Raw genomic sequence first — 17,755 nt, 5'->3', positions numbered from 1 at the left:
CTTATTTTTTGTCTCATGACTTAATTAGCCCATTATGAAGGGTTGGCCCTTTCTTAGCTGTTTGGCCAGTCTTGTGGGAGCGTGTGGAGAAAAGCTTGCATCTGAGAGATCTTTTAAAGTACTTGTGGAGGCAGAAGTTTATATAAATACACTGTCTGTATGTGGAGCATGGACACATCACCATACATCAACAGATATCGGCCACCAACGCATCAACAATTTTATTCAGCAATCAAAAATGTGCTGCTAATTAACGCTGTAGTCCATGTAGTCTAGGGTTAGGTTTTTGTGTTAGCCTTGGTTGCTTTGATGTCCTTCTGTCGTATGGTGGTCCACAGGGATCTGTTTTGGGGCCCTTGCTGTTTTCATTGTATTTAGCGTCTCAGTTGTTTTATGGTGGCATCACAAATAGCCAAAGAAAATTAAAGCAATTTTTCTAATTTAAAGGTTTATTCGCATCATTTTTTCTGTTAAATTTTGAATAGACTTTATGAAAACACTTTGAATATGCCCAACAGACATGTATTGGCGCCAATGGAGATTCGCTTCAGTGGTTACACTTTCAGTCAGATCCTTTTGGGATTAGCAGGTCAAATTAATTTATGTGTGTCATATATATTTGTACACGTTGCTATTCTTGTGTGGTGACATCACAAAAAGCCAAAGTAAAATAACAATTTGTGGCATTATCTTCCAAAGATTTGCTGACGTCTCATGTGATGGCCAAATTCTTTCCACAACAATTTAGTTGAACTCTATAAATTGCTCACTTTTGGAAATTCCACTGTATTAAAAGAGATATCCGCTCCTGCTTATTCCCAGTCTGGCTCTTCCCCCGCACAAGTGGTGCATTATATCCTGACGTGCTCAAGCTAAAGGAGCACATATGTGCTCTACATTTGCATAGAAAGCCTATAAAGCAGCCATTAGGGTGGTGATGCGGCACTCGACTACTCAGCAGTTTTCACACACCCTCGCCAGGAATGCCACGCCCGTGGGGATGGTGTAACATTTGGGAGTGAACAGTGTGTTCTCCTTGATGTAGAGATAATTTTCCTCCAATCACAAAAGTAGACACCCAGGGCTGTGGCATACCATACCACCCACACATATTTGAAACTGGAACATGCCTATATCTTGTGAGTTTTTTAAACATAACTACGGGTGGCACAAAATATCGATATGGTGATGACGATGATGGGGTAAATCGCAGGGGTACTTTGAATTTCTGACCCCCAAACTGATATGGCCTTTTCAAAGATCCGATGTGTTCCCAATATAGTAGACTGGTCGACTTGTGCAGTGCTCTCAGCAATTACTCACTCAATGTGCACGTGAGGCTGTCTGTGAGGTTGCCTACACGTGCATCTGAAGTGAAAAGCATTTTTTCTTTCACTGTGACTACGTTTCCATGCAGTTAATAAAGCTTTTAGAATCCATATATTGGCAGTATGTAAATGTGTTTCTGGCCTTGTCTCCATGCCAATGTTTCTGAGACAGCATGTAGAAGAGGCCCCAAAGTCATTTAAATATGGTTATATCTATGATTTAGGTGCCTTAATCATTTATTACTTTGATGTTGATTTGTATATTTCTAATTCCACTGGTCCACTTCATGTGGTCCGTGCATGGGCAGTGATAACCGCAAGCAGAATGTTCGATTGAGTCAGAAGGACGTACCAAAATGTAGATTTTAAGTAAGTGGGAAGTGACATAACTTTCAGTGCCTTGTTACCTGTTGCTCCAGAATGCGTTATTTTATTTTACACAATGTTAATAAGTTAAAATGACTAAATCAGGTCATGTCTGTTTCGTATTCACGACAGAGGTCGTGCTTTGTTTTTTTCAAATGTTTCGTTTTAATATGTCAAAAGATAAGAGATTTGATTTGTGTGTATTGTTGTTTTGAATGAAAAATATATTTGGTTTTGAATCTTTTAGCTTTATCGGATGCAGCCTGACTGTTTTCAATACATGTACCTTTGAGTGATTAAAAAAAAAAAATTGTTTGTGGCCTTTTAAGATTTGTATTTGAGTACCCCTGGTATATCGTATCAACCATCAAGGTATTTTTTTATGCATCAACTTCAAATCTACTATCGCTAGTGCCCTTATGTCTGTATGATTTTTTATTTTTTTTTATTCAGATGCCAACCCTTCAAATTGTCATGGAAACAATTTGTCTGATTCTTTTGTCACTACAATCGCCGGCGCCATTTTGCTTTTCTAAAGAATTTTAGTGAAGTACCTCCATATTTTTTTTGTATTCAACAGAGAAAGTATCATAACAGAGTTTTGAATTGTATTGCGCTGGCATTCCAGTTGCGTTATTCAGGAATCTATTTCTGTTCCATTTCGATGTGTGAGCGTCTGTTTTTTCCACTAAAGCTGGCTATTTTGATGGCAATTATATGGCCACTTTAGCCCCGCCGATTAGCATTCGGATTCTTAGTTAGGGCTCGGTGCTAATACGCCTCTTCGACGCTGCTCTTTTTTATTGCTCTCACAAGCAAACACACATACTGAGGCGGCCGCGGCGTAATGGGCAAGTGAGTTAGTGCTGCAGGGTTGCCGCGTGTCAGCTCGCTTTATCACGAGCATCCTCACGCTGGGGACAAACGGCTGTACATAAACCTGAACAGGCACTTTGTTCTGTGTGGCGTCAAGCCTGGTGGGAGCTGCACGCCGTAGCGCTGCTTTTAAATTCACACCAATAAAATGTTATGAAATGTGTTGGGATACAGGGGGCAGGTGCGTGTTAAAATGGGTGGGGCAACCTTTTTTCTATCAGGGGTGATTTCAGTTTTCATAAAGTTGTCTGAGGGTTGAATTGAATTAAAAAAAAAAAGGCTGATTTAAATATTAAGAGTATTTGTGGGTTGAATGTTTGTCGACCTTTTTCATAACATTCTGCTGTGGTTCACTACCTCCACCAAGCATGAGAACACAAAAGCTTTGTTTCAGTTCCTCTTTTCCTTAAACAAATTTAAAAACTCACAAAATTTTGATTGCAGTTATATCTTGGTGAAAATTTTATTTTCATTATTTTTCATTATTAGACTATGTATTATTAGACTATGTTATTTTATTATTTATTTCTTTGATTGTTCATTTATTCATTCACTCAAAATCGTTATTTTACAATAAAATCTTAGGTGATGAAAATTTTAAAAATTTGAGAAAAAAATTCTTTTTTATGAAAAACCTTTTCATGTTACAAACACATGAAATAAAGTTGTAATTTTCAAGAATAGTACGCTAAATGTAAGTTTTGATAATAAAAATGAAGATAAGGACTAGCAACAAGCAACAAGATATTAGATATTAGACAAAAGAAGCTCTGTAATATTACAAGTTTTTTTTCTGTTCTGACAGTAGCGATTTGTCACTAACACATTTGTAAAGCCATGATTCAGTCAATATTTTACGAAAAGCGCTTCCTGGGCATTAATATAAAACAATGAATTGGAGTGAAGATAAGCTTGTACAGAAAACAAATGGATGTAAAATAGTATGTCGCAAACATATGCTAACATAATGAACGTAATCTTTGGCTACTGCTCAAACTTGATCACTGCGCACAATTTGTAACCTCGAAACCTTGCATGTCGGGAGGATCATAAACTGAGGACCTCCAGTATATGTCGGCCAGTTGTTTATGGCCCAGGGGCCGTAGGTTGCCCACCACCGAATTAAAGCACAGATCCGGTCGCGTCCCGGTTGCGTAAAATGCATTTCGCTTGTCCCGGAGACGATGATTTATTGTGAACGATGACAGAGACAGCCGCCCGGCCTACTTTCTTAGTCAACGCACGCCGCTCCCGCTTCGTTTTTGTGCACGTGGTTGTGTTGTGTGAAAGCGAGTAAGCTGAGCACGCAGCTCCGGGAATTCATCATTGTGACGAGCGGCCTTGCCTGTCCTGTCAAGAAAAACACGCGCACGCACACACATAAAACGCACAAGGACACAAACGCAAAAAAAAAAAAAAAAAAAAGCAAGGCTGAAAACTACAACAAAAGACGTGAGCGCTTTGTTTCACGTTCTTTCTTTGTGTCAGCCTCTTTACATCCACCATGTTGGATTCCCACCATAGTCTCTCTGCACCCCCCCCCCCCCCACGCCCACCACCTTCCCGCGCACCCACGCCGCTGTTATCTCGCTCTGCTTTTTCATAGTTCATCATTATCTCTCTCCGAGCTCCCTCCTCTCATACATCACCATAAGCCACAGGTTTCCCTCATATTACTGCAGAATGGGCTTCCATTCATCAAAAAATGTCACATATACATATGAGTGTGTGTGTGTGTGTGTGTGTGTGTGTGTGTGTGTGTGTGTGTGTGTGCGCGTGGTTGGGAGCTGTGTTGCATTTCTGACCTTGTTTTTCCCCCCTCCTTCTGCAGACTGGAGTGCCTTAGCCTGGGTTTGCCTCATCACGCTGAACCTTTACTTTAACTTGGTCAGAGAGAAGAGCACCAACACATATGAAACGTGAGTAAGGCGGCACGCCATGCCTCAGTTTTTTTCGCAGGGTAACGTCTTCATTGTTGTTTGTTAGATTGCGAGCGAGAACATGCCAAATTGAAGCGCCCGCAATTTCCATACATACATGACATATTGGGGAATTTTTCTCTTTGTGCTGGTTGAGTTGGAGGGAATGTCCCCCCCCCCCCCGCTTCAGAATGCTAATGGTAGAGTCCCGTCCGCCTAATCCGAAAGCCTTACATCACCTCTAAGCCGCTTTCACACTGGCTTTGCCGTAAATTGGCGTAACGGTGGAACCGGGATTTATTCGCTTGTCCCTTTCAGACTGAACTGACCTGTCTCTACATAGAATACAGAAAGTATCCAAGAATTATGTCCAAACGCGTTTGTTAATAAAATACTTAAGTGCCCAATGACTTTTTGAACTACGACTTCAACCCTCCTGTGTTGCTTGGAGAAAAAAAAAAACACATAGCCAATGTGTAAGGGCTGAGTAACCGGCATACGAGTATGTACGCTGAAATATGAACTATTGGTAAAATGTTTCCTTTTGAGTTCAATGAATTCGTCGTTGCAGCACGGCGGCCTGCCTCACTGTTGAGACGTTCTGGTTTTGATTCTCAACCATGACCTTCCTGTGTGAAGTTTGTAGGATCTCCCCAAACTTGCTTGGGTTTTCTGTGGTTACTCGGGCTTCCTCACACATTCCTCACACATGTATGTTAAGCTCATCCAACACTCCGTATTGTCCTGAGTGTGAGTGGATGTTCTTCCATATGTGCCCTGTGATTGACTGGTGACAATTCCAGGGATCAGGACAAGCCGTGGCATAAGCGGAGCTGGCGCTGAACGGCAGTTGCGGTGACGTCGCACATCTCATCCGTGCGCACACACACACACACACACACACACACACACACACACACACACACACACACACACACATTGTATTGTATATTGCAGTTCCCAGCTTGACCTTGGAGGACGCCTGCTCTCCTCCGGGTGCTATCGTATTTTCCAGGTTCAAGCCGGAATCGCAGCGTTGCTTTTTTTCCGCCTCACAGCTCCGTACAGAGACGCGAAGCGGGGCTGCCGATGTAAGAACGGCGCCGGCACTGATGTCTGTGTAATTGGGACAGCCTTGAACGGCGTAGCAGCTCATTAAAAACGCTGATGCGAAGGCGCTATTCAAATTCACCCGCTGGGGCGCCATATTGCTGGCGTTGATAAGTTCCGCATAAACAAGCGAGGCGGAATTGGACTCGCTTTTCGCCGTAAAAGAAGAGACTTATGTGTCTTATTTTGTGATGGCCGCTTCCCCTAGAGTGCGTGTGCTCGCGCGCATGTGTGTGTGTGTGTTCGGCCTGCCAGAGCATGTGTTTCCCTGCAGCGCCCTGACAGCCATCTCCCATCCGCCTCCCCCCCGCCCCCCATCCCTCCCTCCTTTTCCGTTCCAGCCAGCCGCCACTCTAATTGAAAAGGGAGTGAGTGTCAGCCGCTAAGTGCGAGCTTGTGTGGCTGCGTGTGTGTGCGCACACATCTTCACGCTTTGTGGCTCAGCGTCCCTGTCGCTCAAACTCCCCTGAGCGCTTTCCGCGGAGCAAGTGTGAATTTATTTGTGTGTGTGTGTGTGTGTATAGGACGTTTTAAAAAATGAATGCGCACCGTGGGTGGAAGAACAAGCAGCTTTAACAAATTAGCAGCCACTCTGTTCGCCCAGCCAAGTCGATTGTTCCTGCTCCCATTCTGTAGATGTGCTTAGGTGTGCACACTTGTCCGACTCTCCCGTGTTTGTGTGTGCGCACATGTGTGTGTGTGTTGGTTTGGGCCTGCCAGCCCTCCCCTTGGGAGTTCCTCTGCATTGATTAGCAATAAGCCGGAGGATATAATGGCGGTATAACTCAGAAAGAGACGGGTTTATGAGCGCAGGGATGATGCCTGCTTGGGGGTCCAGAATGGGCTCACTAGCGATCCTTATCAAGAGGCCCTTTTCGCGCTGCCTATAATTGCTGGCATTTTCGCCGTTCTTTCCGACGTTGCTGTTCTGTATAAACGAGAGCTGGCCTAATTGCAGCGATAGCCCGTTTTGCTCGGATCTCTTAAAAACAAGAAACGGCAGAAAATGAATCAAAGTCTGCAACGTACTAATTTTGTTGGAGATTTTTGTGAAAGTGGATATTTTTATTCTTTTTTTTTTTTTTTTTTAACCCCTGTTAGAACATTTCAGCCTTTCCCCATGTCACTTTTCTATGCAAATGTCGCCGACGCGCATTGACAACTTTCCACCCTCGGAGGCGCCGGTCCACAATGCCAGTCGGCATGTGATGTTTCACACTCGAATTTCACTTCTAATGCCCTGTTGTCTTGAGAGCGCTCTAGGAAAATATTTTATGTCACACTTAACGCTGCCACAATTGTGATGGTATCTGCTTGGCTGGCTTCAGCATAAAAGGCACAAGCAGATCGTGTTTCAAGGCACTACTTTTGCTGGGTCTCTTTGTAGAAGGGGGCTACCGTCCATAATAAATGTTTCCACCTTTTTTCCATGGCCGTTGATCTTTAGAAAAGGCACAGAGACAGAAGGAAGCGACCAGGTCCACCTGGCAATTTTCTGCGTTTGAAGATAGTAACAAAGCTATAACATCCGCGGAGCGCTACCTGTATCTAAATGTCTTTCGCAATGCCAGTATCGGAGTGTAAAGTTTAACACTCGATATTCATCTACACCCCCCCCCTGCTTTTTTTTTTTTTTTTTTTTTGCAAGCAGATGTCACTTTCTGTCACACCACCACTGATGTCAACTAATTACCTGATAGCACCTGATGTGAAAGTTCGCACAGTCGCTTGGTTTTGTATAAAAGGCACAAGCGGATAAATGCCAGCGCTTCTATTAAGGCTGTGATGCGCTAATTGTGATGGGTCTCGCTGTGAAAAAGGCTTCTGCTTGTAAATGCCAAAACCCTAACTCATTGGCATGGAATGGGGGGGGGGGGCAAAGTTGACCTGGCAATTCTCTCCATCTCAGGCAGTGTCATACCCGAAACGGAGGCAGTCTAACGTTTCTTTGATGTCATTCTTGCCTTTTTTGCTGTTATCTGTATGAAAGGAGCCAGGCAGATAGTGTAAATGCCACTGATTGTTTTGCTGGGTTCTTTAGCCCAGATTTTTTTTCCAGCTTTTGAAAGCATCGGTCACTTTATGTGACATCAGACAGTGGCACTTACGTCATGTAATTGCCACGTGCCGTGTCACCGTATGAAAGCTTGTATCCGTGTATCGTGTTAAACGTCACACCCTTTATGCAAAAGCAGTGTCCTGCCTCCAATGGTGGCAAATTCTTGGCTTGTGTAAGCAACTCAGGAAAGGGTTGCAAATTCCAGGCTTTAATAGTCTGAAACGGACTGGAGTCAGCGTGTTAGACTTCACACCCCTTACAAACAGGCAGCATCCCACATCTGTGGTACTACCTCAGAAGGTGACAAATTTGCAGGTCGCCTCCAACCTCCCATTAAGGTGAAAAATCATGGCTTTAATAGACCCTCTTGAAGATGGCTAGTGTCGGTGTTAAACTTCACACCCCTTATTCACCGGCGGTATTACAACTCTGATGTTAGCTTCCATACGAAGAAATTTACAGGCCAACCCACATTCCGTGTCAACGACACTGGAAACTGTTGGAAAATTGCCGACTTTAATAGGCAGTATTAAACGTCGGGGTGATACGACCTCCAAAACCTGGCAAATTTGCATGGCAACTCTGACCCCTCATTCCGTGTGTGTGTTACTTATCCAGAACACGACACAGGAAAATGCTGGAAAATTCACGGCTTTTCCAGGCGGTGTGAAATGGGCTATGGATGAAAGTGAGAGGCGGGCGGGGGGGAGGAGGGGGGAGGACGCGCCTTTGTTTTTGTGCGTGCTGTGAAGAAGAATGGGAGAGAAAAAAAAAAGAACGCCGCTCCGCTAATCGGCTCGTGTGTTAGCGGCAAGCGTCGAGGGGCTTTTCGTGAATTGACTGCACGTACGTAAGCTGTGTGTGTGTTTAGTCGGGCGGGGATGTGCCTTTGCACGCATGCACAATTTACCCTTCAGCCCCCATCCACAAACCCAATTCCCCCCCCCCCCCCCCCCCCCCCCCCCCACACACCTCTCTCTCTCTCTCTCTCTCTCTCTCTCTCTCTCTCTCTCTCTCTCTCTCTCTCCCCCTCCCTTCCCCCCCCCCCTCTCTCTCTCTCTCTCTCTCTCTCTCTCTCTCTCTCTATCTATCTCTCTCTCTCTCTCTCTCTCTCTCTCACATCCCTCTTTCCCTCTCTCCCACCACGCACACACTGATGGCTCATTGTGATGGTTTATGAATGAACAAATTGCCAGAGGAGAGGGGGAGCCGAGGCGGGATGAGCCAAGACTGATTGAAGTGCATGCAAGAGAGAGAGAGAGAGAGAGAGAGAGAGAGAGAGCGAGAGCGAGCGTGCGCGAGCGAGAGCGAGCGTGCGCATGTATGCTAATGCGCTTTTGAAGGGCGGATTCAGGCTGAGGGCAGAGAGATGTCAGCAGGACGAGGGGGAGGGTGCCGCGCGGGTGGGTGACGTGGGGGGGTGGGGGGGGCGAGCAGGGGCTGAAGCGGTGGGGTTTCTAGGCAAGCCATGCATGTGTGTGCATGTGCGCACGTACGGCCGTGCACGCGGGTGTGTGCGTAATACGGAACGCGTCGTGGCCCTGCTGTGCCTCATTAAGCCCATGTTGCGCCGCGCTCTGGACCTCGTCAGCTCTCTCTCGCTGTGCTGCGAGCGAGCAAGCGAGCGGCGTGTGTGTGCGCGCCGCAGCCCGTGTGTCTGCGAGCTCTCGACATTGATTTCCTGACAAGGCGCCCTCCCCTCCCGTCTTCCCCCGTTCGCCCCCTCCCTTCCACCGGCAGGCGTCTCACCAGGGACCGGCAGCGCTGATTTCACCATTTGTATCTCTCCTCCTGCTGGCGAGCGCCTTTTCGCCGTACTGCTTCGTCCCTTTACCGTTGGATTTCAAAGTCTTTTTGTCCGCCGCTGACATCATTTGTGCGCAAAACAGAAGGTTTTACTTGGAACAAATTGAAATTGTTCATTTATTTTCCCCAACTGCACTCAACCACTTGCGCATCCCTTTCCAGTGCATCGCGGAGTTCTTGTGGAACATAGCTTCAGGGTTACCTTGATTTACGAGTTTCATTCATTTCGTGACCAAGCTCATAACACCATTTGCTCACATATCAAATCAATTTTCTCCATTAAATGAAATGCCTTTAATTCCACTCGTTCCAGGCCCTAAAAAAAAACATATTTTGTTTAAGATGCTCTGACCCCAGCTCAGGTTGATCATTTATCATTCGATTCGTTCAGTGATTGCGTTTTTTTCCTTCCGAGTATTTCCATGATATATTTGTGTTTCACTCTTTGTCCCATTCAATGAACAGCCAAAAGTGCATCAGCGACTGTTGCTGTCCTTTATTTTCTTGCTTCACTCGCGCAGTGGCATAGATAAAGCACCCTCGTAATTAATATTTTGACTTGTGACTTAAATGCATAAAAAAAACATGAACCAAACAACGCCTTGATCTTGAAAAACATGGAATTTGAGGAACAAGTCAACCTTACTCATCTATTGCAGAAACCTCCCCGACTGTGTGACTCCAGGTTACATTTTTTTGCATGCAAAACAGGTCTCAAGTGAATTAGAAAATGTTTGCATTTTTTGTACAGTACATTAATGAAAGTATTTGAGCTCTCAACCTAGGCCCAAATCTCCTTTTTCTCGATTAGTTTTAAAGTTAATCAAAAGTTTAAAAAGCTAAAGCCAATACATTCTGGCTCCTCTGTCACTGCTCTGATGGCATTTTGCAGACTTTTTTGTCTGATCGAGGTTATTGACAATCCTAGTTTTTCTGTAAACTCTCAACAAAGGAAGCAAAAAAAAAAAAAAAAAAAAAGCACTTGTTAGAAAACCATCTTTGTTGTTTCCCCTCCCTTTTGTCTGATTTTCTGCTTTCTCTCACGCTTCCTTGCCGGATCCAAATCTGCGCATCCTTCTCCCACACTCACCGCCCTGTTCTATTTAAACCACCAGCCGGCACTTTTTTTTTTTTTATAACGCCATCACCTCCCACATATTCACACTGGTGTCCATCAGACGGCTGCAGAGGCGGGAAATGCAGTAAAACGGAAAAAAAGAAAGACCTTGTGTGTTTGTGCGCGTGTGCGTGTGCGTGTGTGTGTGTGTGTGTGTGTGCGTGTGCGTGTGTGTGTGTGTGCGTGTTGATTGGGTGTAGCGGGAGCGCACACACATACCGAATCGGATTGAGTGTGTGTCAGCCCTGTCGCATCTGCTCGATTGACCACGCTCGGAAGATGTCAGGGTAGGACTTCCACTCTATTGACTGGCTGATGCTGTTCGCTGAATAAAGTATTGATGGACAACCCCAAAAGACACAATCTTCACATCACACACACACGAACATATGGCGCTTAATTTTTTTTCCCCCTTTAATAGCAGTCAATGATTTTTTTCGACCCCCTAAGCAGTTTTAGCCCACTCAGCTTTCTTCAAATGTTTCCATGAAGGTAAGCTGATTAATGTGTAAAAAAATATTGAAATAGAGTCGAGCCTTTCCTTGCCTTGCCTTGTCTAGATTCTTCCGTCATCATTTAGCTAGCTGAGCTCTCAGATTTAATTATGGCAACACCTGCTAAGGGAGACCAGAATTCCTGTTTGTGGTTCTGGTGAAGACCTCCAATCTTCGAAATTAACCTTTGCACTGCAATGGGAGTAATTATTGTTAATATTACCGCGTTTGGGAGTTTTTTGGGCAAGCACGCACAAAGAATGTGCATTGGTTGTAGCTTTTGGACGTTTTGCGCTGCTTAGGTTTTTACAGGTCCATAGTCTGGCAGGCAAGCAGACACTGTGACTTTGCGCTAGCTCCTTTGGCTTGTTGAGTCAGAATTAGCTTCAGACGGATAAACGAACATTATTTGCAGAAAGACTTCGGCTTCTTACCAGCCAGACATGGGGCTGGCTCTATACAGCCAAAAAGCTTAGAGCTCGCCGCCGGCCGCATTAGCTAGCCACCGTCGGGAAGACAGCCTCAAGGACCTCCTGGCGGCATCATCAAATTTTTCTGTTATGTTAATGACAAAGCATTGAAAATATGATGTCATGAACAGAACTTTGGATCCTTAGTTTCCTGGGAATTGGCTACAAATATTTTGCATCATCTGTTTAAAAAAAAAAAAAAATACATACAATAAAAGCATTACTACGTTGCAGAGTCAATGTTAGCCAACAGCAATAAATATGGAATTTGATGATTTTAATTGTGACATAACGTCACTAATTTTTCTGAAAACTTGATAAGAATTTTTTATCTGTCTTGCTAATAAGCAATAAAACATAAATAGCAGAAATAATTGCAGAAATTGTTTACAAAAAGTGCGGCTCCTGCCTTCCTGTGTGGAGTTTGCATGTTCTCCCTGTGCCTGCGTGGGTTTCTTGTCTTTGTGTGCCCTGACCTTGCCTGGTGAGGTCAGTTCAAGGTTCAAGGTTCAGTTCAAGGTGTACCCCGCCTACCGCCCAGAGTCAGCTGGGATAGGCTCCCGCACATTCGTGACTCACATCAGGACGTAGTAGTTTGTAAAATGAACTAGCGTATGAATATTTTTTTAAAAATTGATTACCGCATCAAAACTACAACTCAGTTCTTTTCAAGCGACGATCTTATATAATCCTACAAACACCAATGAAAACTGAATTGATTGAAAAGATAATGGCCAGTGTGTAATTATTATTTTTATTTTTTTTGCAAAATGTTGCTGATAAACTTTCTTGACGTCAGAAATAACATTTGTCGGGTTGGTGTTCCACATTGAAAGTGTTGTTTTTGTTTTTATCAGGTTTTACCATCTGATCGCATGGGGGGTTCCTCTGGTCATGTCATCCTTGCCGCTGTTCAAAGGTTACTACGGCCCAGCGGGAGCCTGGTGGTGAGTCGCAACCGTCGTAGCGCCGACGCCTTTTGTTTTGTCAGCAAGCCGCTTTGGCCTCCTTCCAGCTCCCGGCGGGCTCCTTTTTCCCTCATAAGACCTAGCGTTGTAAAAACGGGCAATTATCAGCTCATCTTTAAACATTTGGAAACGCCAGCTCCTTCGGTGAGCAGGAGAAGCATCATTGTTTGTTTGGAGAGTCGTTAAGGGGCTGAGGGAAAAGACGACGGCGGGCCCGAGGAGAGCCGGACGTGGAATGAAAATTGGGACGGAGCCTTAATCTCCAGGCTCGGCGCTCTCTTTTTCCACTCTTGGCTTATTAATAGCTACAGCTGCGCGGCGTTTTCCCCCCTTCCCCCCCGTACGCAGTCGCAAGCCTCCCTTCCGCGCTCTCTCTCTCTCTCTCTCTGTAACCCCGCTCTCTCTTTCTCTTTTCCACCAGCTGGATCACAGACGATCACGTAGCCTGGAGATTTGGGATGTAAGTAGACCCTTTCAGCCCCGCCATCAAAGCCTGCTGTAGGGGTGGAGGGTCTCTGCGGGGAAATGTGAAGGGTTGCGTATTGAGGGGAGCCTGTGGGTTATTTTTCCCTCCCCTCAGCATGAGACTAAAAGTGTTTTTTTTTTTCTCTCTCTTTGCGTGCGCTTTTTATTTTTATTTCCATTCCTGTTGCACTCCCAACATTCCATTTTAGCACGGAAGCGGAAATTCACTGTCTAGCGTATCTTCTAGCTTCACCCGCCACAAGTGAACAAACGGTTACCTCTTTCCAATGTAAACATGAAATAACGTGTACTAATACCACAACAAGAGGATGCTAAAAAAAGCGGAGTGAACGAGGAATTCAACCAAAGATGTTAAAACTTCCAGCGTAATTTAAAATTGGCATCTTTACTTGACAGTGTTCGTTAGACTATAGTCTACCGAGTATTTAGTCTAAAAAAAAAAAAAATACGGAGGCGCCATTTTTGCTCTCCACTCGCAAGGATATGACGTACATCTGTCCAGATCGGAAATACTAAAGTTTCCGTACAGGTGGCATAAAACGGCAACTGGTTTCGTTGTTTTATTGCTCTGCGTAAAACACACTCTTCATCGCATCAGATTCTTATTGTACCTCCTTTATATGGACACCTCGTGCCCCCTATTGATCCCTTCTTGTTAGAACACCCATATTCTTCAAACAGCACACTTAGTATTCAATTTTGTATTTATTATAAGATTCAATCTTCTTGCCCCATGTTTTCATCTGACTGCTGCAGATTGCTATAGTGTACACCAGTTCAAATGTGTAAGGGCGTATAGCACTTGCAAAATCCATCTCGGCCAGTAATCTGTCAGCCGAACGACCGCTGACCTTAGGAGCGTTCGGAAATTCACTTTGACGCAAAGTGTGTGTGTTGGGAGAGAGAGAGAGAATGCTCATCTTCCATTTATTTTCGAGCGCAGTCAGCACTAGCGTAGCTACTTTGTCCTCAGTCGGCGCGTTTGAGTGCGCGCAGCAGCACTCCGTTTTTGTTGCGCTCTGAATTTCCGAATGGCAAATTTGAGCAACGCACTGATTTTCCGAACAACCGGACTTAACCGATGCGTGTGCCGAACGTATTTCTTGGTCACATGACGTTAGGCATGTACCAGAAAGAACGTGAAGGGCATTGGTGACGTGTTTTTTCTATCGACAACCGGATGGAAATGTCCGCCCTAAGGTTGATTAATTGTTCGGTTTAACTCTTATTCCAGAAATGTGAAGCAGAATTCCATTTTTTTTCCCTGTTGCTTACACATTGTGCATCCTTAAAAGAAATCCATAGGGTTGACTTTTGCTTGAAAACGATTTTCTCTCTAGCCAGATTTTCACCTATTACAGCTGGAAATGGAGCATATCCCCCTTGATAAACGGAGGTTCACAGTAACCTTTTATGTTACAGTTCTTATCTTTCCGGAATTTTCTTTAGGCTTCTGATTGACTGAATTGCTATGGGAACATATTGGGAAGCCTGCGGGTAATTTCACCCATATTGGAGATTGGCTAAAATCTCGTGTGTGTATATGTGTGTGTGTGTGTGTGTGTGTGTGTGTGTGTGTGTGTGTGTGTGTGTGTGTGTGTGTGTGTGTGTGTGTGTGTGTGTGTTGCACCCGTGTCAGATCGGGGAAGTCGCTGCGTGTATTTAACGCTCAGGACGGCTATCAAGGATTATTTCTGCTTGACGCTTTCCGCAGCCGGACGAAATCTGCAAGCGCGCCGCCAGTCAACCCCCAACACTTAAGTGCACAAATGTACGCACATACACACACACACACACACACACACACACACACACACACACACGACAGCGCTTCGCAACGAGGCAAGGTAATTGCGTTGCTGCTCGCGGCATCAGCAGGGAATCAATCTTTCTAAACAAATAAGCACACACAAGGCTGGTGCGTAGACACACACGCGCGCACATGCACACACACACACACACACACACACACACAACATGCTATCAGCTGTGCTAAACGAGCCTGTGTCTCTTTTATCAGCGCTCCTCTGCTCCCCGGCTCTTTCTAGTTTTCCTCGCTGTTGTGGCCCAGGGGGACGAGCCGCTCAGAGGATCAGGGAATCATCATTAGCTCTAATTACATCAAACCAGATGAGAGATTAGAGGCCAAGGCAGCGCCCGTCAAGGAGGAAGCACACGCGTTAAACCGCACGCCGTTGCTGGCAGCAGCCGGGCGAAAGGTTGCCACATTAAAGGTGAAAATTAGAAAGATGGAAGGCGTGAGAGGGAGAGAGCGGGCATAACTCAGCGGGAGAGGGAGGGAAAGAGGAGGGAGGGAGGTTGGCGGCGCCGTAGCGGGAATGGAGATGAGCCTAAGAGAAATGGATGGCCCCTCGTCTCTGGCCACGCCGCGCCGTGTATCTTCATCAGCGCTCATCCGAGCACGCCGACGCGACAGGCTACGCTCGGCGGAAGCGAGGCGCAGAGGACAGGGCCTCATGAGACGAAGGTGCTGAATTTCAAGGGGTTGACTCAGCGCGCCGCAGTTGTGCTGAGTCAGTGCTCCCGTGTCCTCGTTGGCAGCATGTCGTTGACCCCGTGCGACACAAACGAATGGTAATGACCCCGGAGGGATTTTAGCTGTGGTAGTTATTGGACCTATTGACATGAAACATTCCAGGGCCCGTTTTTCCTCATAGGTTTGGTAGGCAATTTGTGACCACCTAAATAACTGATTTGAAACACTGGTTGTCAGTCGTTCATTGTGAAAGGCTGGTTGGGTCTCGCTCGACAAGGACTAGGCAAACTACTGTACATGGCCCGTGCCGATCTTTAATATGCCTCACTGAGCATTCACGTTTTCATACGTCTTGCATTAATTTAACCTTTTTAGTACTATAATGGGGTTGATTAAGTTGTGTTGATCATTCAATTATCCCAAATAGTTTGTTCGTTTATCTCAGATTCTAAGTATGCCTAGCATTCAACCAGTAAATGAAACTGTTGGCGATTTGGAGTTTCAAGAACGCAGCTTTGTGAGGAAGTGTTGTGAGGTTCCTGGTTTACTCGACTATTGTATCTCTGGCTGAACATAAGGGCGTCATGTAAAGAGAGTGCATAGACAAGGAATGTTGATATAAGAGAGTGTGAAGTAGTGTCAGGTGGCAACTTGCGAGGAGGATGTTATAGATGTTAGGTCTGTGTGCTGGGTTGTAAATAAAGTGAATAAAAAAGAAATACAAGACAGCTTCTTGAGAATACCACACACCCTTAAAACCTCTGGGTTAAAAGTTGGATCGACCTGTTGTTTTGTACAAAAAACGGGTTTTGTGCAAAACAAATTGACCCAACTTCCTGGGTCAGTCCATTTTACAATCCAAATCAGGTTGTTTTTGACCCAGCAGTGTACACATGTAGATATATATAAATATAAACATATGTAGATATTTATAAAATGAGTCATCGCCTTACCATGGTGGAGGGGTTTGCATCTCCCAGTGATCCTAGTTTTCTAGGGCCTTATGCCCCTGGCAGGTCCATACCCATGGCAAACAGGTCCAAGGTGAGGGACTAGATGAAGCACGACTCAAAAGACCCCTAAGACGAATACTATTAATGGATTTGGTTTTCCCTTGCCTGGACGTGGGTCACTGGGGCCCCCCTCTGGAGCCAGGCCTGGAAGTGGGGCTCGAAGGCGAGTGTCTGGCGGCCGGGCCTTCACCCATGGGGCCTTGCCGGGCACAGCCCGAAAATGCAATGTGGGTCCTCCTTCCCATAGGCTCACCACTTATGGGAAAGGCCAACCCGCTGTTGGACACCGGCAGTAAGGGATGCTGTCAAGCTGAAGAAAGAGTCCTCTTGGGCCTTTTTGGCCTGTGGGACTCCGGAGGCAGCTGACAGGTACCGGTTGGCCAAATGAAACAGGCTTTGGGGGTTGCTGAAGCAAACACAGGCCATGGAAAACGACGTCTGGACTGCTTCGAAGAAATTCTGGTCCACCATCCGACCTCTCAGGAAGGGGAAGCAGTGCACCGTTAACACTGTACGTATAGTGGAGATGAGGTGCTGCTGACCTTGACTCGGGATGTCGTGAGTCAGGAAGAATACTTTGAGAACCTCTTCAATTCCACCGACACGCCTTCCATTGAGGAAGCAGAGCCTGGAGACTCTGAGGTGGATTCTCCTATCTCTGGGGTTGAAGTCACCAAGGTGGTTAAAAAGCTACTCGATGGCAAGGGTCCAGGGGTGGAGGAGATCCGCCCGGGGTTTCTAAAGGCTCTGAATGTTATGGGGCTGTCCTGGTTGACACACGTCTACAACATTGCATGGACATCGGGGACAGTACCTCTGGATTGGCAAACCGGGGTGGTGATTTAAGAAGGGGGACCGGACCGAATGGTATGTTCCCACTATTGAGAAATCACACTGGAGGGTGAAGGGTGCTGGAGAGGAGGGTCTGTTGGGAGGTCGAATCTCGGATTCAGGAGGAGCAATGTGGTTATCGTCCTACCTTGCTCCACTCTGACCGTGGAACAGTGGACCAGCTCTACACCCTCAGCAGGGTTCTCGAGGGTGCATAGGAGTTTGCCCAACCAGTCTACATGTGCTTTGTAGACTTTGAGAAACTAATTGACCGTGTCCCTCAGGGAGTTCTGTGGGGGGTGCTTCAGGAGTATGAGGGACCAAACCCTTTTATAAGGGCGGGTCGGTCCTTCTATCTCAGCATCGCATCTCTGCTTTTTGCTCATGATGTGGGGGCTTCTTCAATCCGTGATCT

General features: G+C 45.8%; 1 protein-coding gene and 1 pseudogene across 4 annotated transcripts in view; one reads left to right on the top strand and one right to left on the bottom strand.

The window, feature by feature from the left end:
* Positions 1 to 17,755, top strand: part of LOC147050722 (cyclic AMP receptor 4) — a 74,687-nt gene that overhangs the window by 9,114 nt on the left and 47,818 nt on the right. For all 4 annotated transcript variants that reach the window (XM_085920520.1, XM_085920519.1, XM_085920517.1 and 1 more), the window contains 3 exons: positions 4,402 to 4,489; positions 12,403 to 12,492; positions 12,935 to 12,973. In XM_085920520.1, the coding sequence (XP_085776646.1) occupies positions 4,402 to 4,489; positions 12,403 to 12,492; positions 12,935 to 12,973 (217 nt within the window). The remainder of the gene's footprint in view (positions 1 to 4,401; positions 4,490 to 12,402; positions 12,493 to 12,934; positions 12,974 to 17,755) is intronic.
* Positions 16,626 to 17,300, bottom strand: LOC147050723 (uncharacterized; annotated as a pseudogene).

This window comes from Syngnathus leptorhynchus, chromosome 9 (genome assembly GCF_054491065.1).
Source record: "Syngnathus leptorhynchus isolate UIUO chromosome 9, UIUO_Slep, whole genome shotgun sequence".
Taxonomy (NCBI): domain Eukaryota; kingdom Metazoa; phylum Chordata; class Actinopteri; order Syngnathiformes; family Syngnathidae; genus Syngnathus; species Syngnathus leptorhynchus.
The sequence above is the reverse complement of the archived record's forward strand: the minus strand, read 5'-3'. Positions and strand labels throughout refer to the sequence as shown.